At 42.4% G+C, this 24,066-nt stretch overlaps 2 protein-coding genes across 5 annotated transcripts in view; both read right to left on the bottom strand.

Moving 5' to 3' along the window:
- LOC145342936 (paladin-like) overlaps positions 1 to 4,240 on the bottom strand; it is a 144,402-nt gene extending 140,162 nt beyond the window's left edge. For all 4 annotated transcript variants that reach the window (XM_080188568.1, XM_080188569.1, XM_080188572.1 and 1 more), the window contains exon 1: positions 4,075 to 4,240. In XM_080188568.1, the coding sequence (XP_080044694.1) occupies positions 4,075 to 4,200 (126 nt within the window). In that variant the 5' untranslated portion in view covers positions 4,201 to 4,240. The remainder of the gene's footprint in view (positions 1 to 4,074) is intronic.
- A 5,680-nt stretch (positions 4,241 to 9,920) lies between these two features.
- LOC145343370 (paladin-like) lies at positions 9,921 to 23,510 on the bottom strand. Its single transcript, XM_080189586.1, has 4 exons — positions 23,374 to 23,510; positions 23,062 to 23,241; positions 11,862 to 11,964; positions 9,921 to 10,070 (listed from the first exon to the last, which is right to left on the bottom strand). Exons 2-4 carry the CDS (start codon positions 23,226 to 23,228, stop codon positions 9,921 to 9,923), a joined length of 420 nt encoding a protein of 139 aa, XP_080045712.1. The 5' UTR covers positions 23,229 to 23,241; positions 23,374 to 23,510.
- Positions 23,511 to 24,066: the final 556 nt, after the last annotated feature.

The raw sequence follows: 24,066 nt of genomic DNA, 5'->3' as shown, positions 1-24,066 counted from the left end.
TCTCTCCTAGTTCCCACCTATCTACTTTGCTCCACTTCCTCTTGAACAGTATTAAATCCATCACATATCTCCTCTCTTTAGCTCTGAATAAGAATCATACGGTCTCAAGTGATTACCTCTGTTTCTCTCTCCACATATGTTGTCAGACCTGCTGAGCTTACCCATTATTTTCTGCTTTATTTCAGATTTCCAGTGGGGTGGCATTCACAGCCCCAGGGACCTTGGGTCACTGTCTGTGTGGAGTTCACACAATCTCCTCGTACCTGCGTGGGTTTCCTCTGGGTGCTTCGGTTTCCTCCCACAGTCCAAAGATGTGTGGGTTAGATTGATTGGCCATGCTAAAATTGCCCCTTAGTGTCCTGAGATGCATAGGTTAGAGGGATTAATGGGTAAATGTGTAGGGCTACAGGGATAGGGCCTGGGTGGGATTGTGGTCAGTGCAGACTCGATGGGCCCAATGGCCTCTTTCTGCACTGTAGGGTTTCTATGATTCCTCTGCAGTAATTTGCATTTATTATGATAAAGTTTGAAAGTGGTTCAAAAAAAACATATTTTCACATCTAGTGGATTTCATAGTTGTTGGGGTCATGGTCAGGGTTTTAAACATTGTGTAATTATCCAAGCTGAACTGATGTGTTTGACATAAGTGGAGTGGCTGCCAAGGAAAGAGCTTTCAACCAAAAAGTTCAATGAGTTTCTGCAAAAGAATCACTATCCTACAAATCCTTGGCCTGAGCTTAGTTCTCAGTCAGTTTACTGGTTGCAATGAGCAGGCAATGATCACGAGTGGTTTAAATCGTGGCCTGCAATGGCCAGTCATTGAACTCAAGCCACGAGATAAGCTATCAGTAGAGCAATTTGAGATCCTCTGCTCCTTGACATTTAATCACTTGATTGTAAATTTTTAATTCGAGGAATTACTATTCCCAGTGATCATTGCCTCTAGGAGGAAAGTACAGAAAGCAACCCTGCCAGGTAGAACATCAAGAATTTGTATTAATATGGCATCATTAATGCTGTAAAATGTCCCGTTGTATTTCATACAGTCTCAGAAATAATTTGACAGTGAGACATACGAGGAGCAATGAGGCATGTAACAAGCAGCTTTGTCAAAGAGGCCAATTTTAAGGGCCAGCACAAAGGAAGAGAGAGGATGAGACATAGAGAGGAATTTCAGAGATTGGGGTTTAAACTGATGAATGTACAGCTGTCAATAATCAATAATCAAACCACAAACTATTATTGCAGGCTACAACAAGATCTACTCATTGTCAATATGATCTGAAAAAGCCCTAAAACATTCAAATTCACTGATATCAGCAGAATAACACTGTTGGCGTTTATGCTACCTGGCCAATTCCATCTTAAGCATATTTTCCATTTTTTCACTGTACCCCTCTTTAGTGAATTTTCTCTGCCCACCTGCTAAACATTATAGAAACATTTAGCCAGAAATTGTCAATTCAGCTTTGGTCTTACGCTAGGACTGAAACTCATCAACGATATGGAAAATGTAATTATTCACTTACAGTGATAATGATTAGAGTCATAGAGTCACAGAGGTTTACAGCATGGAAACAGGCCCTTCAGCCCAACTTGTCGATGCCACCCCTTTTTTTAATCCCTAAGCTAGTCCCATTTGCCCGCGTTTGGCCCATATCCCTTGACCTGGTGTCACAGGTAGATAGGGTCATAAAGAGTGCTTTTGGTACATTGGCCTTTATAAATCAAAGTGTTGAGTATAAGAGTTGGAATGTTATGGTGAGGTTGTATAAGACATTGGTGAGGCTGAATTTAGAGTATTGTGTACAGTTTTGGTCACCTAATTACAGGAAGAATATTAATAAGGTTGAAAGAGTGCAGAGAAGGTTCACAAGGATGTTGCTGGGACTTGAGAAACTGAGTTACAGAGAAAGGTTGAATAGGTTAGGACTTTATTCCCTGGAGCATAGAAGAATGAGGGGAGATTTGATAGAGGTGTATAAAATTATGATGGGTATAGATAGAGTGAATGCAAGCAGGCTTTTTCCACTGAGGCTAGGGGAGTAAAAAACTAGAACACATGGGTTAAGGGTAAAGGGGGAAAAGTTTAAAGGGAATATTAGGGGGGGCTTCTTCACACAGAGAGTGGTGGGAGTATGGAAAGAGCTGCCAGAAGAAGTGGTGAAAGCGGGCTCACTTTTAACATTTAAGAAAAACTTGGACAGGTAAATGGATGAGAGGGGTGTGGAGGGATAGGGTCCAGGTGCAGATCAGTGGGACTAGGCAGAAAAATGGTTCGGCACAGCCAAGAAGGGCCAAAAGACCTGTTTCTGCGCTGTAATGTTCTATAGTTCTATGGTTCTATCCTCCTGATAGAAGTCTACAAGATTGAGAGGCATGGACAGAGTAGATAGTCAGAAGCTTTTTTCCGGGTGGAAGAGTCAATTACTAGGTGGCATAGGTTTAAGGTGCGAGGGACAAGGTTTAAAGGAGATGTACAAGGCAGATTTTTTACACAGAGTGCCTGGAACACTTTGATGGGAGAGGTAGTGGAAGTGGATATGGTAGTGACTTTTAAGGGGCATCTTGACAAGTACATGAATAGGATGGGAATAGAAGGATATGGATCCCGGAAGGGTAATGGGTTTTAGTTAAGTCGGGTAGCATGGTCGGAGCAGGCTTGGAGGGTCAAAGGGCCTGTTCCCGTGTTGTAATTTTTTTTGTTTTTGTTCTTTGTATATGCATTTCCCTATGTAACTGTCTAAACGCTTTTTAAAAGACAAAATTGTACCCACCTCTACTACTACATCTGGCAGCTTGAACCAGACACTCATCACCTTCTGTGTGAAAAGATTGCCCATCTGATACTTCTGTATCTCTCCCCTCTCACCTTAAACCTACGTCCTATAGTTTTAGACTTCCCTACTTTTGAGAAACGATGTTGACTAGCTGATCTATGTCCCTCATCATTTCATAGATCTCTATAAGATCACTCCTGAGCCTCCTACATTCCAGAGAAAAAAGTCCCAGTCTATCCAGCCTCTCCTTATAACTCAAGTCCTAGTAACATCCTAGTAAATCTTTTCTGCAATTTTTCTCGTTTAATAATATCCTTTTTATAATAGGGTGACCAGAGCTGTACACAATATTCCAAGTGTTGCCTTACCATTGTCTCGTACAATTTCAACAAGACATCCCAACTCCGATATTCAATGAGACCAATGAAACCAAGCATGCTGAATGCCTTCTTCACCATTCTATCCACCTGTGACTCCACTTTCAAGGAGCTATGAACCTGTACCCCTAGATCTTTTGTTCTCTAACTCTCCCCAAGGCCATTATCTGAGTAAATCCTGCCCTGGTTCGATCGACCAAGATGCATCACCTCACATTTAGTTAAATTAAACTCCATCTGCCATTCGTCAGCCCTCTGGCCCAATTGATCAAGATCCTGTTGCAATCCTAGATAATCTGTTCACTGTCCACTATACCATCAATCTTGGTGTCATCTGCAAACTTACTAATCATGCCTACTAAATTTTCATCCACATCGTTAATATAAATGTGGACCCAGCACCGATCCTTGAGGCAACCACTGGTCACAGGGCTCCAATTTGAAAAACAACCCTCTACAACCACCCTCTGTCTTCTGTCATCAAGCCAATTTTGTATCCATTTGGCTACCTTACCAGTGACTACCTCACCATTGTTCAAACTTAAAGAAGTGGAATCACTAAACAGTTGTATACAAGGGAAATATTGTATCTCTCTTGGTTCACAGGAGGGGAAAAGCACTAAGCAAAAATAAAAGAACAGCCAACTTGTTGAGACAGATAATGAAATCTATGGGCAAAGAATAGAGAAACAGCACCCAGCTAGGACAAGACAGATGTGATGAGACACTTGGCAGAGGGTAGATGTCTGCTGGATGTTTGCCTTCAGCCAATCTGTAATATAATCACAGCACTGCCAAAAACATCTGTCCTCATCATTTATGAGTCTGCTCATTTCAGTCTAGTACTTGAGGTGCCAACTATTATACCAGTCACATGTGAGAGAGGAGCACTGGTTAGCACTGAATGCATTTCTCACCTGATGTCCTTCCTCCTTCAGTCTTTGCAATACTTTGCAGAATCCTTTCATTGTTGGCTGTCCCATGCCATACACTGGATAACCAAGGTGAGTCTGGTGAAAGTTTGGTGCCCCATAATTACTCATGGTAAGAAGGACATCAACTTTCTTGTTGAGATCTTTGACCATGAAATATTTCCTCTGTAAGCAAATACAATAAAATATTGTATCATCCAACACACATGAACTATTGGAGAGTTTTGCAAGTAGTTCACTAATAAATTGGCGTACAGAAGGATTTTTATCTTCTTTATAACTCTGGGACAATCAAAGATGGGGTTCAACTTCTGCATTTCCAACTGTACATTTAATGTGCTAATAAACTCAATGGGAAAGTATCATGTGGAACTTATTTAAGTTGCCGGATCATTGACGTGGATGCCATCATCTCACGTGAGAACACCATCCACCAGGTACACGGTACACACCTTGCAACTTGGCCAACGTTGTCTACCAGATACACTGCAGGAAAGGATGTCCCGAGGCGTGGTACACTGGGGAGACCATGCAGACACTACGACAATGGATGAATGAACACCGCTCGACAATCATCAGGCAAGACTGTTCTCTCCCTGTTGGGAAACACTTCAGCGGTCACAGGCATTTGGCCTCTGATCTTCGGGTAAGCGTCCTCCAAGGTAGCCTTCATGACACATGACAGCGTAGAGTCACTGAGCAGAGATTGATAGCCAAGTTCCACACACAAGGACGGCCTTAACCAGGATCTTGGGTTCATGTCACACTATCTGTTACCCCCATGACTTGCCTGGGCTTGCAAAATCTCACTAACTGTCCTGTCTGGAGACAATACATATCTCTTTAACCTGTGCTTAACCTCTCTCCACTCACATTGTCTGTACCCTTGAGACTTGATTATCTGTAAAGACTCGCATTCCAACTATTATTTTGTAAAATGAGTTTGTGTCTTTATATGCCCTGTTTGTGAACTGAAATCCCACTCACCTGATGAAGGAGTAGCACTCCAAAAGCTAGTGGCTTTTGATACCAAATAAACCTGTTGGACTTTAACCTGGTGTTGTGAGACTTCTTACTGTGTTTACTCCAGTCCAACGCCAGCATCTCCATGTCACAAACTTATTTAAGGCATCTTTGAAAGTGGCTAAATACCAATAATGATGCTTGCCTCTGCAAATTCTACAGTTTAATCTCCTCCAGCTGGGAATTTTAGCTTGTGTGAAACTTGTTCCAGGTTTCTGCTACCAGGGTTGTTGGATGTTATTTCGTAAACACAGTGGTTTGCTCACAAGCCCTCTCTCTGAATCCAGACGCTGCAAACAATCATATCAGAGTCCAACTCCCTGGCTGCAGTGTTGAAGATAGAGTGGATAGGAACTAAGTGCAAAGCTACAGCTCATGGATAAAGAGTTTTAAAACGTAGAAGGAAAAGCATAATGGTTGGAAATCCAAAATAAGAGTAGAAAATGAAACAGAAGAGTTGGTCAACGTTTCAGGTTTGAGCCTTCTGTAGAATTGGCAGGAAGAGAAAGGAACCTTTGTAAGATAGACATTGTGGGATTTAGAACATAGAACATTACAGCGCAGAACAGGCCCTTCAGCCCACGATGTTGCGCCGACCAGTTAAAAAACAATGACCCTCTAACCTAAACCAAACCCTTTCCATCCATAAACCTATCCACGGATCTCTTAAACGCCCCCAAACTAGGCGCATTTACAACTGCAGCAGGCAGGGCATTCCAATCCCTCACCACCCTCTGGGTAAAGAACCTACCCCTGATATCCGTCCTATAACTACCCCCCCTTAATTTAAAGCTATGCCCCCTCGTGCTAGCTTTCTCCATCCGAGGAAAAAGGCTATCACTGTCCACCCTATCCAAACCTCTGATCATCTTATATGTTTCAATAAGGTCCCCTCGCAGCCACCTTCTTTCTAATGAAAACAACCTCAAATCCCTCAGTCTCTCCTCATAGGACCTCCCCTCCATACCAGGCAACATCCTGGTAAACCTCCTCTGCACCCTCTCCAAAGCCTCCACATCCTTCCTATAATGTGGGGACCAGAACTGAACACAATACTCCAAGTGCGGACGCACCAGAGTTGTGTACAGTTGCAACATGACACTGCGGCTCCTAAATTCAATCCCCCTACCAATAAACGCCAAGACACCGTATGCCTTCCTAACAACCCTATCTACTTGATTCCCAACTTTCAGTGATCTATGTACACATACACCTAGATCCCTCTGTTCATCCACACTATTCAGAGTCCTACCGTTAGCCCTATACTCTACACATCCATTATTCCTGCCAAAGTGAATTACCTCACACTTTTCCGCATTAAACTCCATCTTCCACCTCTCGGCCCAGCTCTGCAACTTGACCAAGTCTCCCTGTAAACTAAGACACCCTTCCTCACTATCTACCACACCTCCGACTTTGGTGTCATCAGCAAATTTACTAACCCACCCAGCTATACCCTCATCCAGATCATTTATAAAAATTACAAACAGCAGTGGCCCCAAAACAGATCCTTGAGGCACACCACTCGTAACCGAACTCCATGTCGAATACTTACCATCAACCACTACCCTCTGTCTCCTATCCGCCAGCCAATTCCTAATCCAATTTCCTAAATCACCCTCAATCCCATACATCTGCAATTTCTGCAGAAGGCTTCCATGGTGAACCTTATCAAACGCCTTACTAAAATCCATATATACCACGTCAACTGCCTTACCCCCATCCACCTCTTTGGTCACTTTCTCATAAAACTCAATAAGGTTAGTAAGGCACGACCTACCCGCCACAAAACTATGCTGACTACCTCTAATCATTTCATTACTCTCCAAATAACTATAAATCCTATCCCTAATAATTTTTTCTAAAACCTTACCCACAACAGAAGTAAGACTCACCGGTCTATAATTCCCGGGGAAGTCTCTGTTCCCCTTCTTAAACAATGGGACAATATTCGCTATCCTCCAATCTTCTGGCACTATACCAGTGACCAACGCCGACCTGAAGATCAAAACCAGAGGCTCTGCAATCTCCTCCCTTGCCTCCCAGAGAATCCTAGGGTAGATCCTGTCCGGCCCAGGGGACTTATCTATTTTCAAACCCTCAAGAATAACTAGCACATCCTCCTTGTCAACTGCAATACTGTCCAGTTTACAACCCTGTAACCCAGTGTTCTCCACAGCCACATCTGGTGAAGGAAACAATGGAGAAGGAAGAAAGGAGATCACATGGACCAACTGCAACTGGACAGAGCAAGAGACATCATATGGTGAAGCTTTACCTCAGCTATAAGGAACTTTCCCACTCCCAACATGGACCCACCATCCCTTACAAGACATCTTCTTCCCATTCTCCATTGCAAAGTTCACTTGGTATCCATTACTCAATAAAGACAAATAGAATAACCAGCACATAACAGATTTATCCAGCAATACATCAATAATACAAAAAATTTCCTTAGTGTCTATCCTGTGGGTGCCCTTATCTGGCCTATTGATCCTGCACAGTTCTATCCCAATGACTGCAGCATGGGCTGGTAGATGGTTGCTGACCATCAAAGAAGTTAGACTTCAGGCTGCACCAATTCAGCATAAGTAGGAGCAGCCAGGGCTGGCAGGCTGGCTGAGAGGCATCAGCAAGCACTTTGATAGAGTGGCACTGGTGGAAGCATGAATGCTGTCATCCTGAGAGAGGACAGTGTGCTCTGCCAAACAACTGCTATCTCTTGAGACAGCATGTCAGCATTCTCAATCTGAGCAGCATAGGTTGCTGGACTGCTGTGAGAGCCTGCATGCCTTGGTGAGCAATGAGATCAGCATCCATAATGACAGCAGACTGAATGGTAGCAACCTGACCCTAAAAGGCAGCCAGGAATTTCATGGCCTCTGTCTGAGCATCCATTGCAAAACAAAGATATTGGGGGTCTCCATCTGCGCTGCAGTGAAAGAAAAGACAGTATCCTGCAGATCAGCCTGGCAGTGCTGCCATTGCCCATTGCTTCCATGATGGTAAGAATGCCACCCAAACACAGTGTCATTCTGATGCCAAACTCAGTGCCTGCTTCATTTTGTAAACACTTCCATCTGGGCTTTCCCCTATGTCTAACACTGGCGCTTCTTCAAAAGCTGGTGCAGTGGGGCCAAGATTGTAAATACACTTTTCAAGAATCTACTATAAGTTTACCGTTCCTTGGAATGATTTTACTTGAGACACATTTTTAGGCTAAAGTACTTCCTTTATGGCTTTAACTTTATCCTCCAAAGGATGTAAAGCTTTAGCATTTATCCTGAAGACTAAATATGTAACTTCAAAAGTATGTAACTTCAAAACTGGCTCAGTCAAAGAAGACAGAGGGTAGCAATGGAAGGGTATGTTTCTGAATGGAGGGCTGTGACAAGTGGTGTTCCTCTGGGATCAGTGCTGGGACCTTTGCTGTTTGTAATATATATAAATGATTTGGAGGAAAATGTAATTGGATTGATTAGTAAGTTTGCAGATGACACAAAGGTTGATGAATTTGCGGATAGCGATGAGGACCATCAGAGGATACAGCAGGATATAGATCGGTTGGAGACTTGGGCGGAGAGATGGCAGATGGAATTTAATCCAGACAAATGTGAGGTAATGCATTTTGGAAGATCTAATACAGATAGGAAATATACAGTAAATGGCAGAACCCTTAGGAGTATTGATAAGCAGAGGGATCTGGGTGTACAGATACACAGGTCACTAAAAGTGGCAATGCAGGTGGAGAAGGTAGTCAAGAAGACATATGGCATGCTTGCCTTCACTAGCCAGGTAATGAGTTTAAAAATTGGCAAGTACTGTTGACGCTTTATAGAACCTTAGTGAGGCCACACTTGGAATATAGTATTCAATTCTGGTCGCCACACTACCAGAAGGATGTGGCGGCTTTGGAGAGGGTACAGAAAAGATTTACCAGGACGTTGCCTGGTATGGAGGGCATTAGCTATGAGGAGAGCTGGAAAAATTTGTTTTGTTCTCACTGGAGCGACAGAGGTTGAGGAGGGACCTGATAAAAGCCTACAAGATTATGAGAGGCATGGACAGAGTGGATAGTCAGAAGCTTTCTCTCAGGGTGGAAGAGTCAATTACTAGGGGGCATAGGTTTAAGGTGTGAGGGGCAAGTTTTAAAAGAGATATACAAGGAGATTTTTTACACAGAGGGTGGTGGGTGCCTGGAACTTGTTGCCGGGGAAGATAGTGGAAGCGGATATGGTAGTGACTTTTAAGGGGCGTCTTGACAAGTATATGAGTGAGATGGGAATAGAGGGATATGGTCCCCGGAAGCATAGGAAGTTTAAGTTAAGTCAGGCAGTATGGTCAGTGCAGGCTTGGAGGGCCGAAGGGCCTGTTCCTGTGCTGTAATTTTCTTTGTTCTTCATTGTTTATCCACCTGAAATGTTCATTTCTCTCATTTCAGATGAACTCCCGCCCCCTTAAATCTTCTTATAACTTCTTCTAAGTTTGACCCGTGTTCCCAAAGTGAAGCTCCCATAATCAGGACATTGTCTAGTTACATCACTGTGTTAGGTATATCTTGTAATAAACTTTCCATCATACATTGGAAAATAGCACAAGACGAGACTCCAAAAGGTAATTGTGTGTACTGGTGTAGTCCTTTATGGGTGTTGATAGTAGCCATCTTGTAAGAATCCTGATCCATCTGGTAGATTTAGTATTTCCCAAGCAATTTAGTTTAATCTGTTTCAACCAATTCTGACACATTAGATAGGGTCTGTGACCCTCAATTACTAGAACAGGTTGTTGAGCTGTCTGGTTTCTATAAGTTAAAAATAACTACTGCTGACCTTCAATGTCTCTCCTGTATAAGGAGACAAAATGGCTCCTGAATCATTCAATCTGAATTGTTGAAGGCCTATTTGCTGGTAACAAAATGTCTGTTCCTCTGTGACTGTGACCATGGCTCCTGAGTTGACCTTTTTAAGAGATTTATCATCAGGGTTATCTCAATAGGAGGCACCTTATTTAGCTGGACCTGGTTTCAGGCATACAACTTGGGTCCCTTGTCAGGCTCTTCATCTAGATTTTTTAACAGAGTTGCACTAAGTGTTAGTTTTATTGCATGTTCTGAGCTGACTGCTTCACTTTACACCATGCTTGCAAAGACCCTTCTGATTATATTGGAAACATACATAATTTCTGCACCGGCTAGTTTCTTGGGAATACTCTCTTAAAAGAGTCTGTTCAACCAAGTGTCTCCTTCTTGTGGTAGATGAGGTACAGCTGAATCATGTGAGGCCAACAATTATGTCATGTTCATTCCTGAGGATACCCCTTTTCCCTCGGTCACGAGAGGTGCAGAGTTGACAGCCTTCCATGACCCAAGGGTTTGGTTTAGGTTAGAGGGTCATTGCTTTTTAACTGGTCGGCGCAACATCGTGGGCCAAAGGGCCTGTTCTGTGCTGTAATGTTCTATGACCCACAGAAATCTACTGTTACAGTCAAGCATTCCTTCTAGGCAACTTCTCCCCTTTGTCCTCACACTGCAGTCAACATCCTCTTCAGGCCGCATAAGAGATGCAGCCCATTCCTGAATCCCCCATTCTTCCCTAACAGCCCAGTCTCTTATGGAACCCCACCCAGGAAACTCACAGTCACTCCCAGTGCTCAGCCTCTTGTTTTTGACTCTTCCCACTCCATTGCCAGTTCCCACTAAGTAAAGATGTTGCTTCAGCTGCAATCTGGACAGGAACCTATTAAGGAGGACATGGGAAGCGCTGCCTGCATACCAGCCTTCACAACCCCCTTAGAGCAAGAGACACCCGAAATGAAGAGAAGGGAAGGCCTGTAAGTGACCCCTTTCCCCGAGATGGTGACACTGAGACCCCCACCCCCAGCCCAGAGTTGAACTTATTTCTATTCCCAGCATCCTCTCCAGTGCCCCCTGAGGAGTGAATACCCTGAAGGGTGATGCCTGCATGAGCACTCACTTCCAAGATGCCCCTTGGAGGTGAAGGCGCCAAGTTCATGTTTATGTAGATGGTGCCAGCATGACATCACACCTGCATCCATCGAATATCCGGTTTGGGGGGGATGTTCCGGAGAGAGTGCTCGCTAATGTACTAAAATGAGGCTCCTGGGATCTTGCGACATGTTTCATGCTACACTGCCAACAAGGGGTTGGAAAATTGGAAATTGCAATCTTGCCGTTGAGAATATCTCCCTGGACTTTCCATATCTCCCTGGATTTTGCGCCTGTGCAGCAAGTAAGGGCTGAAAAGCGCCCCCTTAATTTTTCCAATTAAAACTTTTTTTATGTGGCTTTTGTATCTTCCTTCACCATAGCTTTGACACTCCTCCCCCTCTAGCTGCACATTGTGAATTTCGGACGACTATTAAAAACTTTTTCTTCGCCAGTATCATAACTTTGAGGGTGACTCATTGTGACTTCATGTTAGGGTTTATTACCAACATTGTCAATATGTATTTCAAGCAATGATCAGACAGAACTAAAGACACAACTACACTCTCCATTCCCTGGCTCCAACTGAGGTTCTTTCTTGGCCTCAGATACATGCCCTTGCTCCTGATTGGTTCAGCATCCTGTACTGGCTCTCCATAGGGTCTGGCCTGATCACATTGTCCTCAGGGGTCGTCCCCTAAAAGGGATTACGCTACCACATTTACTAATGTAACTTTACTCTTGGAGAAATTAATAAATGTTCACTCTGTACAGCACATGCTGCAGAGAAGACCCAATAACTTACCAGCACAAGATAGTGCTCAGGTAAACTGTCATTCATACGGCCGGTGACATAATGGGCCTTATGAAAGTCATCATGAACTTGAAATTCTTCCTTCAAATTGTACCTTGGAAACAAGCAGAAATATGAGAATTTAGTAGCAACAAATTAGAGTGCTTGGGGAGGAAAGTATTTGTACAAGGCCTATGAATGAGGAGAAGTGGTTAACCTTTACAGGAAAGATGCTCAGGGCTTGTAACCTGCTGTACATTCCAGGACCAGTCTCTGCCAGGCCACAATCACGGCCTGTGTTAGAGAAGTACCAAAAGCTTGCTGGTGGACCTGCACATAAAAACGTCATGAGATCTCTTTCCTCATCGAGACCCTGCTCCTGATGTCAAGTATAGTATCAACTGAACTCTGTGTCAGAAGGTTGTGAGTCCAAGTTCACAGACTTGAGCACCAGAATAACACTCTAATGCAGTTGTGAAAGTGTGTTGCACTATCAGATGTCCTGCTAAACAAATGGGATGTTGAACTGAGGCCCTGTCAATGGTGTAGTTTTGAAGCTGGGCCAGGTGGAGGGAACTCCCTGGTCTTCTAGTAACCAATATTGTATTAACTTACACCATTATTTATAGCCATACTATGTTAAGTTACCTAATACTGATATAGTCTGAACAACATCATTAAAAATCAGATAATTTGGCTATTATCTCATTGTTGTTGTGGGAACTATCTATTCACAAATTGACTTGAACATTTTCTACATTACAACAGTAATTATACTTCAAAAAGCTACTTATTTCACCATGATGTTAATTGTATTATCCCGAGGTTGTGAAAAACTGTATAAATGCCACTTATTTATTTTATCATGTCTGTTGAGTAACTCCAACAGAAGGAAGGCACTAGTGCCCAGTATCCTTCCAAATTTCAGCTGAATAAGGAAAATCTGCACTGTTACAAAACTGTCATGTAGAATTGCACTAAATCCAGCAACATGATAAATTCATAATAACAGGACCAAGACTGAGCCTTCATGAATCACATTATCTATGTTCTTGACAAGAAATCAATATTACAAATTCCACTGTATGCACATCGCTGGTAACACAGCCGTTCTGGGGAGCTCATGGGGTTGTTAATGAACAGCAAAAATTTCCTCGTCCAGCACCATCCCTCATTTCAGTAAGTACAGTAAGAAAAAGCTTCCAATTATAACAGCACCTCATTATCTTCTTCAGACCTCCCAAGTCTTTCCTAAGAACTAGGAGAAGGCGTAGGCCATATGGCCCCTCAAGCCTGCTCCGCCATTTAAAAAGATCATGGCTGATCTTTTCATGGACTCAGCTCCACTTACCCGCCCACTCACCATAGAACATAGAACATAGAACATTACAGCGCAGAACAGGCCCTTCGGCCCACGATGTTGCGCCGACCAGTTAAAAAACAATGACCCTCTAACCTAAACCAATCCCTTTTCATCCATAAACCTATCCATGGATCTCTTAAACGCCCCCAAACTAGGCGCATTTACAACTGCAGCAGGCAGGGCATTCCAATCCCTCACCACCCTCTGGGTAAAGAACCTACCCCTGACATCCGTCCTATAACTACCCCCCCTTAATTTAAAGCCATGCCCCCTCGTGCTAGCTTTCTCCATCCGAGGAAAAAGGCTATCACTGTCCACCCTATCTAAACCTCTAATCATCTTATATGTTTCAATAAGATCCCCTCTTAGCCGCCTTCTTTCCAGCGAAAACAACCCCAAATCCCTCAGTCTCTCCTCATAGGACCTCCCCTCCATACCAGGCAACATCCTGGTAAACCTCCTCTGCACCCTCTCCAAAGCCTCCACATCCTTCCTGTAATTCCATAACCCTTAATTCCTGTTCAAAAATGTATCTATCCTTGCCTTAAAAACATCCAATGAGGTAGCCTCAACTGCTTCACTGGGCAGGGAATTCTTTAGATTCACAACTCTTTGCGTCAAGGAGTTCCTCTTCAACTCAGTCCTAAATCTGCTTCCCCTTATTTTGAGGCTATCCCCCTAATTCTAGCTTTACCCACCAGTGGAAACAACTTCCCTGCTTCTATCTTATCTATTCCCTTCATAATCTTATATGTTTCTGTAAGATCTCCCCTCATTCTTCTGAATTCCAATGAGTATAGCCCCAATCTACTCAATCTCTCCTCATAAGCCAACCCTCTCACCTCTTCAATCAACCTAGTGAATCTCCTCTGTATCCCCTTTCTCAAGTAAGGAGACCAAAACTATACACAGTACTCTAAGTGTGGCCTCACTGCCTCATTAGCACCTTATACAGCTGCAACATAATTCCTTGTTTTTAAACTCCATCCCTCTAGCAATGAAGGGCAAAATTCCATTTGCCACCTTAATTACCTGCAAACCAACTTTTTGTAATTCATGCACAAGGGCATCCAGGTCCCTCTGCACAGCAGCATGCTGCAATTTTTTACCATTTAAATAATAGTCCATTTTGCTGTTATTCCTACTAAAATGGATGACCTCACATTTACCAACATTGTACTCCATCTGCCAGACCCTCACCCACTCAGACTTTTTCCCTTTGCAGATCTTCAGTGTCCTCCGCACACTTTGCTCTGCCACTCATCCTAGTGTCATCTGTGAATTTTGACACATTACACTTGATCACCAACTCCAAATCATCTATGTAAATCATAAACAATTGTGATCCCAACACTGATCCCTGAGGCACACCACTAGTCACTGATCGCCAACCAGAAAAACACCCATTTACCCTCAGTCTTTGCTTTCTGTTTGTCAACCAATTGTCTTCCATGCTAAGATATTAGCTGTAACACCGCACACCTTTATCTTTTGTAGCAGTCTTTCACGACCAATAATCTATATTTATTGTTGTTTTGGAAGGTAAAGTGATTCACAAGCTCACCAGGCACTGCCCAGTCAAAGTAATCCCAAATAAAATTAATAACTGCATTGTGAGTGGCGTAGTGCTTCATGTTGTTAGTGTGTGCTTAAACTGGACCAGATGCTGGGCAAGATGACAGCTCAGTGACTATCACTGTTTGCTGTGCAGACACATGGATTTGGGCCAGTGTCTGTGGGAGTTTGCACATTCTCCCCGTGCTTGCGTGGGTTTTCTCCGGGTGCTCCGGTTTCGTCCCACACCCCAAAGATGTGCTACTAGGCTGATTGGCAGTAATAAATTGTCCCTAAATCAGATTCCCTCAATGTGGATGGCCATAAAACAATAGATAAGGGTCATGGGTGGAGGGGGGAACTGGTAATGTTAAAATGGAGGCGCGGGCTCGTTGGGCCGAAGGGCTGTTTCCCGGGCTGTTTTTGTTCTTTGTTCTTTGTGAATGAGTGAAAATCCCACATAAGCTAAATGAGTTCAAAATAAATAAATAAACAAGGATAAAAAGATATTTATCTCACAGTAAATATATGGAAAAAGTAAATCATACTGTGTTAATCTAGTTCCTAAGAAATGTAAGAAATAGAAGTGGGTATAGGCCATATGACACACTGAGCTTGTTCCACCATTTAATAAAATCATGGCTGATAACTACAGTGTTACAGACTCATAATTTGGGTGTCGAGAAAGATAACTTAGTACGATGTAGAGCCACTCGAAAGTCTGATGGCAGCAGGGAAGAAGCTGTTCTTGACTCGGGTGGTACATGACCTCAAACTTCTGTATCTTTTTCCCAATGGAAGAAGATGGAAGAGAGTATGTCCAGGGTGCATGGGGTCCTTAATTATGCTGGCTGCTTTTCCGAAGCAGCGCAAAGAATAGACTGAGTCAACGGATGGGAAGCTGGTTTGCGTGATGGACTGGGCTACATTCATGACACTTCAGAGTTTCTTGCGGTCTTGGACAGAGCAGGATTCATCATACCAAGCTGCGACACAACCAGAAAGAATGCTTTCTAAGAATGCATTGTGGGCTGAAGGGCCTGTTCTGCGCTGTAATGTTCTATGTTCTATGATGCATCTGTAAACATTGGTGAACGTAGCTGACATGCCAAACTTTGATGGCAATAATAGGAAGACAGATTATTACTGAATGGGTGTAAATTAAGACAGGTGGAAAGTCAGTGAGACTTGGGTATCCTCGTGCATCAGTCACTGCACAAATACAATAGGCAGTAAAGAAGGCAAATGGCATGTTAGCCTTCATCATGCGAAGATTCAAATATAGGAATAAGGATATCTAACTGTAATTGTATAGGGCATTAGTGAGGCCACACCTGGAGTACTGTGAGTAACTTTAGTGTCCTTATCTGACGAAGGATGTCCTTGCTATAGAAGGAGTACAGCGAAGATTTACCAGGCTGATTCCTGGGATGGCAGGTCCGTCATATGAGGAGAGACTAAGTCACTTAGAAAGTGAGATGAGATCTCAGAGAAACTTATAAAATTCTGACAGGGTTAGACAGGTAGATTCAGAAAGAATGTTCCCAAAGGTGGGGGAGCCCAGAATTAGGGGTCATAGTTTGAGGATAAGAGCTGAGGTGAGGGGAAATTTCTTCACCTAGAGATTGGTGAATGTGCGGAATTCATTACCACAGAAAGTGGTGAGGCCAAAACATTATCTGATTTCAAAAAGAAATTAGGTATAGATCTTTAATGCTTAAGGGCTCATGGGATATGGAGAAAAGTGGGATCAGGATATTGAATTTGATGATCAGCCATGATCATAATGAATTCCGGAGGAGACTTGAAGGGCCGAATGGCCTACTCCTGCTTCTAGTTTCTATGTTTCTGCCATAATACTTTGTTGCTCCTGATGTTCTGTTTATTACTCCGCTGGGGCAGACCAGTTCCTGCCTCCACCTCCAAGTTAGTAATCCAAGTATAGGCTCCTCTATCCACAGCACATGTTATTCTTTCAAAGAGCTCTAATAAATTGGTTAAACATAATTTGCCTTTCATAAAACTATGTGGACCCCTTCCATTTACCTCAAGTTTTTCTAAGTATCCAACTGTAACCTCTTTAATAATTGATTCTAACACCGTCACCATGACAGACATCAAGATAACTGGCCTAAAGTTTCCTGCCTCCCTCCCTTTCTTGAATACAGGGATTATAGGTTACATTTGTTTTGTTTGACTCTAATGGAACCTTTCAAAAATCTAGGGAATTTTGGAAAATTAACAGCAGAGCCACCTTTAGCCACTCGCCACCTCTTTTAAGATCCTAGGATGAATTCCATCAAGACCCCAAGAATTGTCAACACATCAATTTGTTCAGTGCCACTTTTCTAGTGATTGTAATTTGACCAAGTTCCTCTCTCCCTTCCACTTCATGAGGTACAGTTGTTATTGGAATTTTTTTTTATCCTCTATAGTGAAGACAGAAACACATTTCATGTGCCATTTCCTTAATATCCATTATTAACCCCCATTCTAACACTTCAGAGGATTAACAATCCCTTTATCTTCTCTTTTTCTTTTTTCAAATTCTAATTTCTTTCTACTGATTGATCTTTTAGTCACTCTCTGCTATTCTTTAAATTTTGACCAATCATTTGGCTTGCCACTTATCTTTGTGCCATTAGATACTTTTTCCTTATGATTGTTACTTCCTTTAAATTCTTTAATTAACCACCCCTTAAGATTTTTCTTTATAGTAGAAATAAACTCATTCTGAGGCCAGAATTTTACCAATGTGCCTGCCCCAATTCCTGGGACAGGCAAGGCTCGAAGAAAGGGATTCTCCATTGGCCTCAGGTGGAATCGTACGAATCTCAGCAGATTGCCGGTAAAATTCCACTCTGAGTATTCTGAAACAGTCCCTTAAATATTGCAATTACTTCTCTATTGAACCATTCTCTAGCTTTGTGTCCCAGTTCACTTTAGCTAGCTCAGCTTTCATGCCCACAGCTTTGCCTTTATACAGGTTTAAAATTTAGTCTTAGACCCACTCTTTTCCGTTTCAAACTGGATGTAAAATTCAATCATATTGTGGTCAGTCCTACGTGGGGATGCCTTTATCCTGAGATCATTAATTAATCCTGTCACATTGCACAAGACAAATCCAATATGCTTTATGATTCGTTCCAGAATGTGCTGCTCTGAGAAACTATCTCAAAAGCATTCAACTAATTCCTCCTCCATCACTTCCAATCTGATTTCTCTGTTTTATATGTAGATTAAAGTCACCCATTGCCATCCCTTTATTACAAACACCTAATAATTTTTCATGGATACTTTGTCCGACATAGTGATTATTTTTACGTAGCCTGTAGCCCATTCCTACTAGTGACTTCTTTCCCATAAAATTCCTCATCTCCAGCCAAACCAATTCTATATCCCGATCTCCTGGACCAAGATCATTTCTAACTAGTGTATAAATGCCATCTTTGATTAATAGTGCTACCTCTCCATCTTTACCTAGCTTCCTATTCTTCTTGAATGTAATGTACCCCTCACTATTCCAAACCTAATCCTAGTCATCCTGCAGCCAGATCTCCATAATGGCAATCAGATCATATTTATTTACTTCACTGCATTATCAAGTTATTTACTTCTTTATGAATTCAGATCACATTCAGGTGCAAAGGCTTTCATTTTGTCTTTTTGTTACCTTTGTAACATCTTTGTTGAATCTTCATGCATTCCTAGGACTTTTTCTTCTGACCCTTACTGCCATTCTCAGACTTTCATTTCTCATTTTACTATTTTCCTCTCTTACCTTGTCTCTACTCTTTTGATATGCCATATCTTTCTACATTTGATCCCTTGACCCCTCTATTTATGGGGTACAGGATAATACAATAAAATGGATTCAAAATTGGCTCAGCTGTAAGAAACAGAAGGTGATGGCAGAAGGTTACTTTACTGATTGGAAGCTAGTGTCCAGTGGCATATCACAGGGATCTGTGTTGGGCCCCCTATTATTTGACATTTATGTAACTGACATTAATGATTTTGTGGGGGGTAGAATTAACAAATTTGCAAATGACATAAAGATTGGCCAGGTGGTTAACAGTGAGGCACACACCCTAATGGGGAACCCATCCCCACCCCCCCCCCAACACACACACACACACACACACACACACACACACACACACACACACACACACACACACACACACACACCGGGCAATGTCTCCCTGACACATAAGGGGAACTCCCATCCCCACAAGCACTGGGGCAATCCCACACACACACACATAAAGGGAACCCTCTCCTGCCAACAGAATTTCCCAGGGTCCTGCTCCAGCAATGCCAGGTTGGCACTGCCAAAGTGGCTGTTTAAGGTTTATAGGTGCCAGGCATGTCCTTCTCCCTCGGGGGCTATACTTAATTGTCTGCCCCCACAGGGTTCCCCTTGAACGCTTCACATTCGCCAAATCTCCTGCAGCAGTTCCCATCACAACAGGGCCAGAAAATCCTGGCCAAAGTATTTTACAGGTAAAATTAATTATCTAGATTCACAGATTATTTCAAACAATGACAGAGTGGCTGGAATTAATACAGTAGGGGTTAAATTAGCATGTTATAGGATGCATTAGCTTCATATAGACAGTTACTAACACAAATTAACATATGCTGCATCAATACAGTATTAGAAAATTAACATATTTGATGTTTTATGAGGAGAGATTGAGTAGAAAGAGGCAATATCCTCTGGAGTTTAGAAGAATGAGATGTGCTGGGGATTTTCTTCTGGCATTTTGCCACGGATAAAAATGGTGATGTTGGAAAACCAGTTAAATGAGTATCTCAGAGGCAAGATCTCGTTCTGTGATTTCCCCATTCCTTGCCAGTGACCTCATGAGGTTGCAGTCCAGAAAGGACAGGAACGTCATTTAAATCTATTTTAACAAATTTATATCTACTTAAAGAGCTTCCCCTCTATATATTTGTTCCTTCCACATTTAGAATTCCGTCATGCCAATTAGTCTCACTCCTTTGATCATTCCCTCAATCACTGCTTTTTTTAAATTTTTCAAGTACTTATCCAATTCTCTTTTAAAAATCAATATTGCATCAACTGCATAATCCTTTCTAGAATATTACAACTCATTGCACACACTTGGCATATATCCCCTTGAGAATAGAAGATGAAGAGGCAATGTAGTTGAGTTGTTTACAGTAATTACATGAGTTGAAATGATAGAGAAAAGGTCACTCTTACCTCTGATAGAAGAGTTCAGGACAAATTTTAAATTAGAGCTAACTCTTTCTGGAGTGATATCAAGAAGTACTTTTTGTCATAAAGATAAATAAACATTTTGACATAAATAAAATTGGGAAATCACTCCCCCAAAAAGCTGTTGAAAATTTCAACCCAATCCATCACGCAAATGCTAATTGAAAATTTCCACACTGATGTTTTGTTCTGTAATTGAATTATATGGAACTGAGGTAGCTAGGTGCAATAATGTTATTGACTAGTCATCACCTAACTAAATGGTGGACATGCTCAAGGATTGAATAGCCTAATTTATTCAATCTACTCATGTTAATTGCCTCCCCAGCTTCCAACCCTTAAAATGTTACATACTTGCAATCGTCGTGTCTTTTTATTAGAGCTGGGAAACGTTAGGAATGTAATAGATTTTAAGGAGATGAATGGGGGAAGAGTGGAGAAAAAAGGAGGGTCTGGAATAGGGCAGAAAGTGGGAGGCATTAACCGAAATGTTCCAGTCCTACCCACCCAACAAAAATGTTGATTGAAAGAGCCAAAGGGTGTTTGTAATGAGAGCAGGAAAGAAACAAAAAATGTATCTAGGGAAAGTGTAAATGGAGAATTATGAACAGCTGTCATCTGAAAGCAAACAGGAGAAAGACAAGGACAAGACAGATTGAGAATCTGGTGAACTGGTGCACAGTAATCTTGCCTCAATGTCAACAAAAGGAAGGAGATTGTCATCGACTTCAGGAAGCGGAAAGAAGAACATGCCCTTGTCTACATCAATGGGAATGCAGTAGAAAGGGTCGAGAACTTTAAATTTTTAGGTGGCTTGATCACCAGCAACCTGTCCTGGTCCCCCCATGCTGATACTATAGTTAAGAAATGCCTCTACTTTCTCAGAAGACTAAGGAAATTTGGCATGTCAGCTACGACTCTCACCAACTTTTACAGATGCACCATAGAAAGCATTCTTTCTGGTTGTATCACAGCTTGGTATGGCTCCTGCTCTGCCCAAGACTGCAAGGAACTACAAAAGGTCGTGAATGTAGCCCAATCCATCACGCAAACCAGCCTCCCATCCATTGACTCTGTCTACACTTCCTGCTGCCTTGAAAAGCAGCCAGCATAATTAAGGACCCCACGCACTGCATACATTTTCTCCTCCACTTTCTTCCTTTGGGAAAAAGATACAAAAGTCTGAGGTCATGTACTAACCGACTCAAAAACAGCTTCTTTCCTGCTGCTGTCAGACTTTTGAATGGACTTATCTTGCATTAAGTTGATCTTTCTCTACATCCTAACTATGACTGCAACACTACATTCTGCACTCTCTCATTTCCTTCTCCATGAATGGTATGTTTTGTCTGTATAGTGCACAAGAAACAATACTTTTCGTTGTATGATAATACATGTGGCAATAATAAATCAAATCGAATCAAAGGTTAAGACTGAAACATGTAAAGAAAATGAAACAAAAAGGGGTGTGGGTATGGATGCGGGTCAGAGATTAGCTCTGAAATTGTTGAAATCAATGTTGAGTCCACAAAGCTGTAAAACACCTAATCAAAAGATTAGGTACTGTTCCTTCAGTTTGTGTTGAGCCTCATTGGATGCTGCAGCAGGTTGAGAACAGAGATGACAGGGAATATGAAGAAGAATTAAAATGGTAAGCCACCAGAGGTCATGGTCATGCATGCAGACTGAATGGAGGCATAAGAACATAAGAAATAGGAGCAGGAGTAGGCCATCTAGCCCTTCGAGCCTGCCCCGCCATTCAATAAGATCATGGCTGATCTGTCGTGGCTCAGTTCCACATTCCCGCCCTCTCCCCATAACCCTTAATCCCCTCTCTTATCAAAAACCCATCAACCCGCGTCTTAAAAATATTTAGTGAGGTAGCCTCCACCACTTCAACGGGCAGAGAATTCCAGAGATTCACCACCCTTTGAGTGAGGGAAGTTCCTCCTCAACTCCGTTCTAAACTGCCCCCCCTTTATCTTGAGGCTGTGCCCCCTAGTCCTACTGTCCTTTCTGAGCAGGAAGAGTCTCTCCACCTCTATCCTATCCATCCCATTCATCATCTTATACGTCTCAATGAGATCTCCCCTCATTCTTCTACACTCTAACGAGTACAAGCCTAGTTTATTCAGCCTCTCCTCATAGCTCAACCCCCTCAACTCCGGTATCAGCCTAGCAAACCTCCTCTGCACTCCCTCCAAGGCCAAAATATCCTTGCGTAAGTACGGCGCCCAAAACTGCACACAGTACTCCAGCTGCGGCCTCACCAATGCCCTATACAGCATTGCCTATACAGGCCTATACAGGCATCCTACAAAACATTCATCCAATCTGTATTTGGTCTCTGCATTGTTAAGGGACTATATTGAGCAGTAAATACAGGGAATTAAAGTGAAAGAAGTACATGTAAATCACTGGATAAGAGCAAATTATTGCAGATGCTGGAACCTGAAGCCAAAAGAAAAAATGCTGGAAAATCTCAGCAGGTTTGGCATCATCTGTAAGGAGAGAAAAGAGCTGATGTTTCAAGTCCAGATGACTCTTTGTCAAAGCTAAAACGGATAGAAAGTTGGAGATATTTATACTGTAGGGTGAGTGAATGAAAGATAAATCATCTCCATTATGAGTGAATGGTCATTCACCCCTTCTATTCTCTCTAATGTTCTGCCATTAGCAGCCTGCCCCTTGTTTCTGTGGCTATGATAAACTCTCCCCCGTTCTATGCCTTTTAGCTTTAACAAAGGGTCATCTGGACTCAAAAAGTCAGCTCTTTTCTTTCCTTACAGATGCTGCCAGACCCGCTGAGGTTTTCCAGCATTTTCTTTTTTAGTGACATGTAAATCAGTGGTCCACATGGAAGGAATGTTTAGGATGGTGAAAAGAGAAGAGGTGAAAGGTCAGGTGTTATATGTCCTGTGCTCACAGGTACTGCAGGAAGGGGTCAGTGGTATCAGGCTGATAGATGATTGGACCAGGATGAAATATTATTTTGGTCATTAAACCTTCACATCAGCAGTGTCCTACTTTTGACTGCTGTTACTTACGTAATTACAACGGGTGCCACTTTATTGGTGATGATGGACTTTGCCAAGCCTGCAGCGGTGTTGATATCTTCAGTTTGACTGTCAACTCCAGATGCTTTGGCATCCCTGTCACATTGCCCTTGGACTGCTGGTGCAACGTGCTTGTTGGTACTTGCAGTGGTGCCCATGGTTAATTAGCAGCTAAACAAAACAATTTTTAAAATGATCTTTTTCAGTCCTGAAATTAAACAATAACATTCAGCTTCTCTGTAACATAACTAGTCAAGATCTTTACATTCAATCCAAAGCATTAATTAAAGCAAATAAACATACCTCTAACAGAAAATGGTTGGTGTCTGGTGCAGAATTTTTCACACAATAAGGAAAGCAGGATTCAAAATTGGCTCAATTGTAGGAGACAGAGGGTGATGACAGAAAGCTGCTTTAATAACTGGAAGCCAGTGTCCAGTGGCATATCAGAGGGATGTGTGCTGGGTCCACGATTATTTGTAATTTATATAAATGACATTGATGACTATATGGAGGGCAGGATTAATAAGTTTGCAGATGACACAAAGATTGGTGGTTAACAGTGAGGCTGAGTGTCATGAGCCACAAGAAGATACAGACGGAACAGTCAAATGAGCAGATAGGAGGCATGTGGAAAACCCTGAAAAGTGTGAGATGATACACATTGGAAGGAGTAATTTGACAAAGAAGTATTCAATGAATGGAAGGGCACTAGGAAGTTCTGTGGAACAAAGGGACCTTGGTGAGTTTGTCCGCATATCTCTGAAGGGCATGTTAGTAGGGTGGTAAAAAGGCAAATGGACACTTGTTTTTATCAATGAGGATGTAGATTACAAAAGCAGGAAAGTCATGTTGGAATTGTATGGAACTTTGGTGAGGCCACAGCTGGAATCCTGTGTACAGTTGTGATTGCCACATTACAGGAAGGATGTGATTTCATTGGAGGGGTTGCAGAGAGGAGTCACTAGGATGCTGCCTGGGTTGGAACAGTGAAGT

The sequence above is a fragment of the Carcharhinus amblyrhynchos genome, chromosome 5 (assembly GCF_965287045.1).
Source record: "Carcharhinus amblyrhynchos chromosome 5, sCarAmb.v2.hapA, whole genome shotgun sequence".
NCBI lineage: Eukaryota > Metazoa > Chordata > Chondrichthyes > Carcharhiniformes > Carcharhinidae > Carcharhinus > Carcharhinus amblyrhynchos.
The sequence above is the reverse complement of the archived record's forward strand: the minus strand, read 5'-3'. Positions and strand labels throughout refer to the sequence as shown.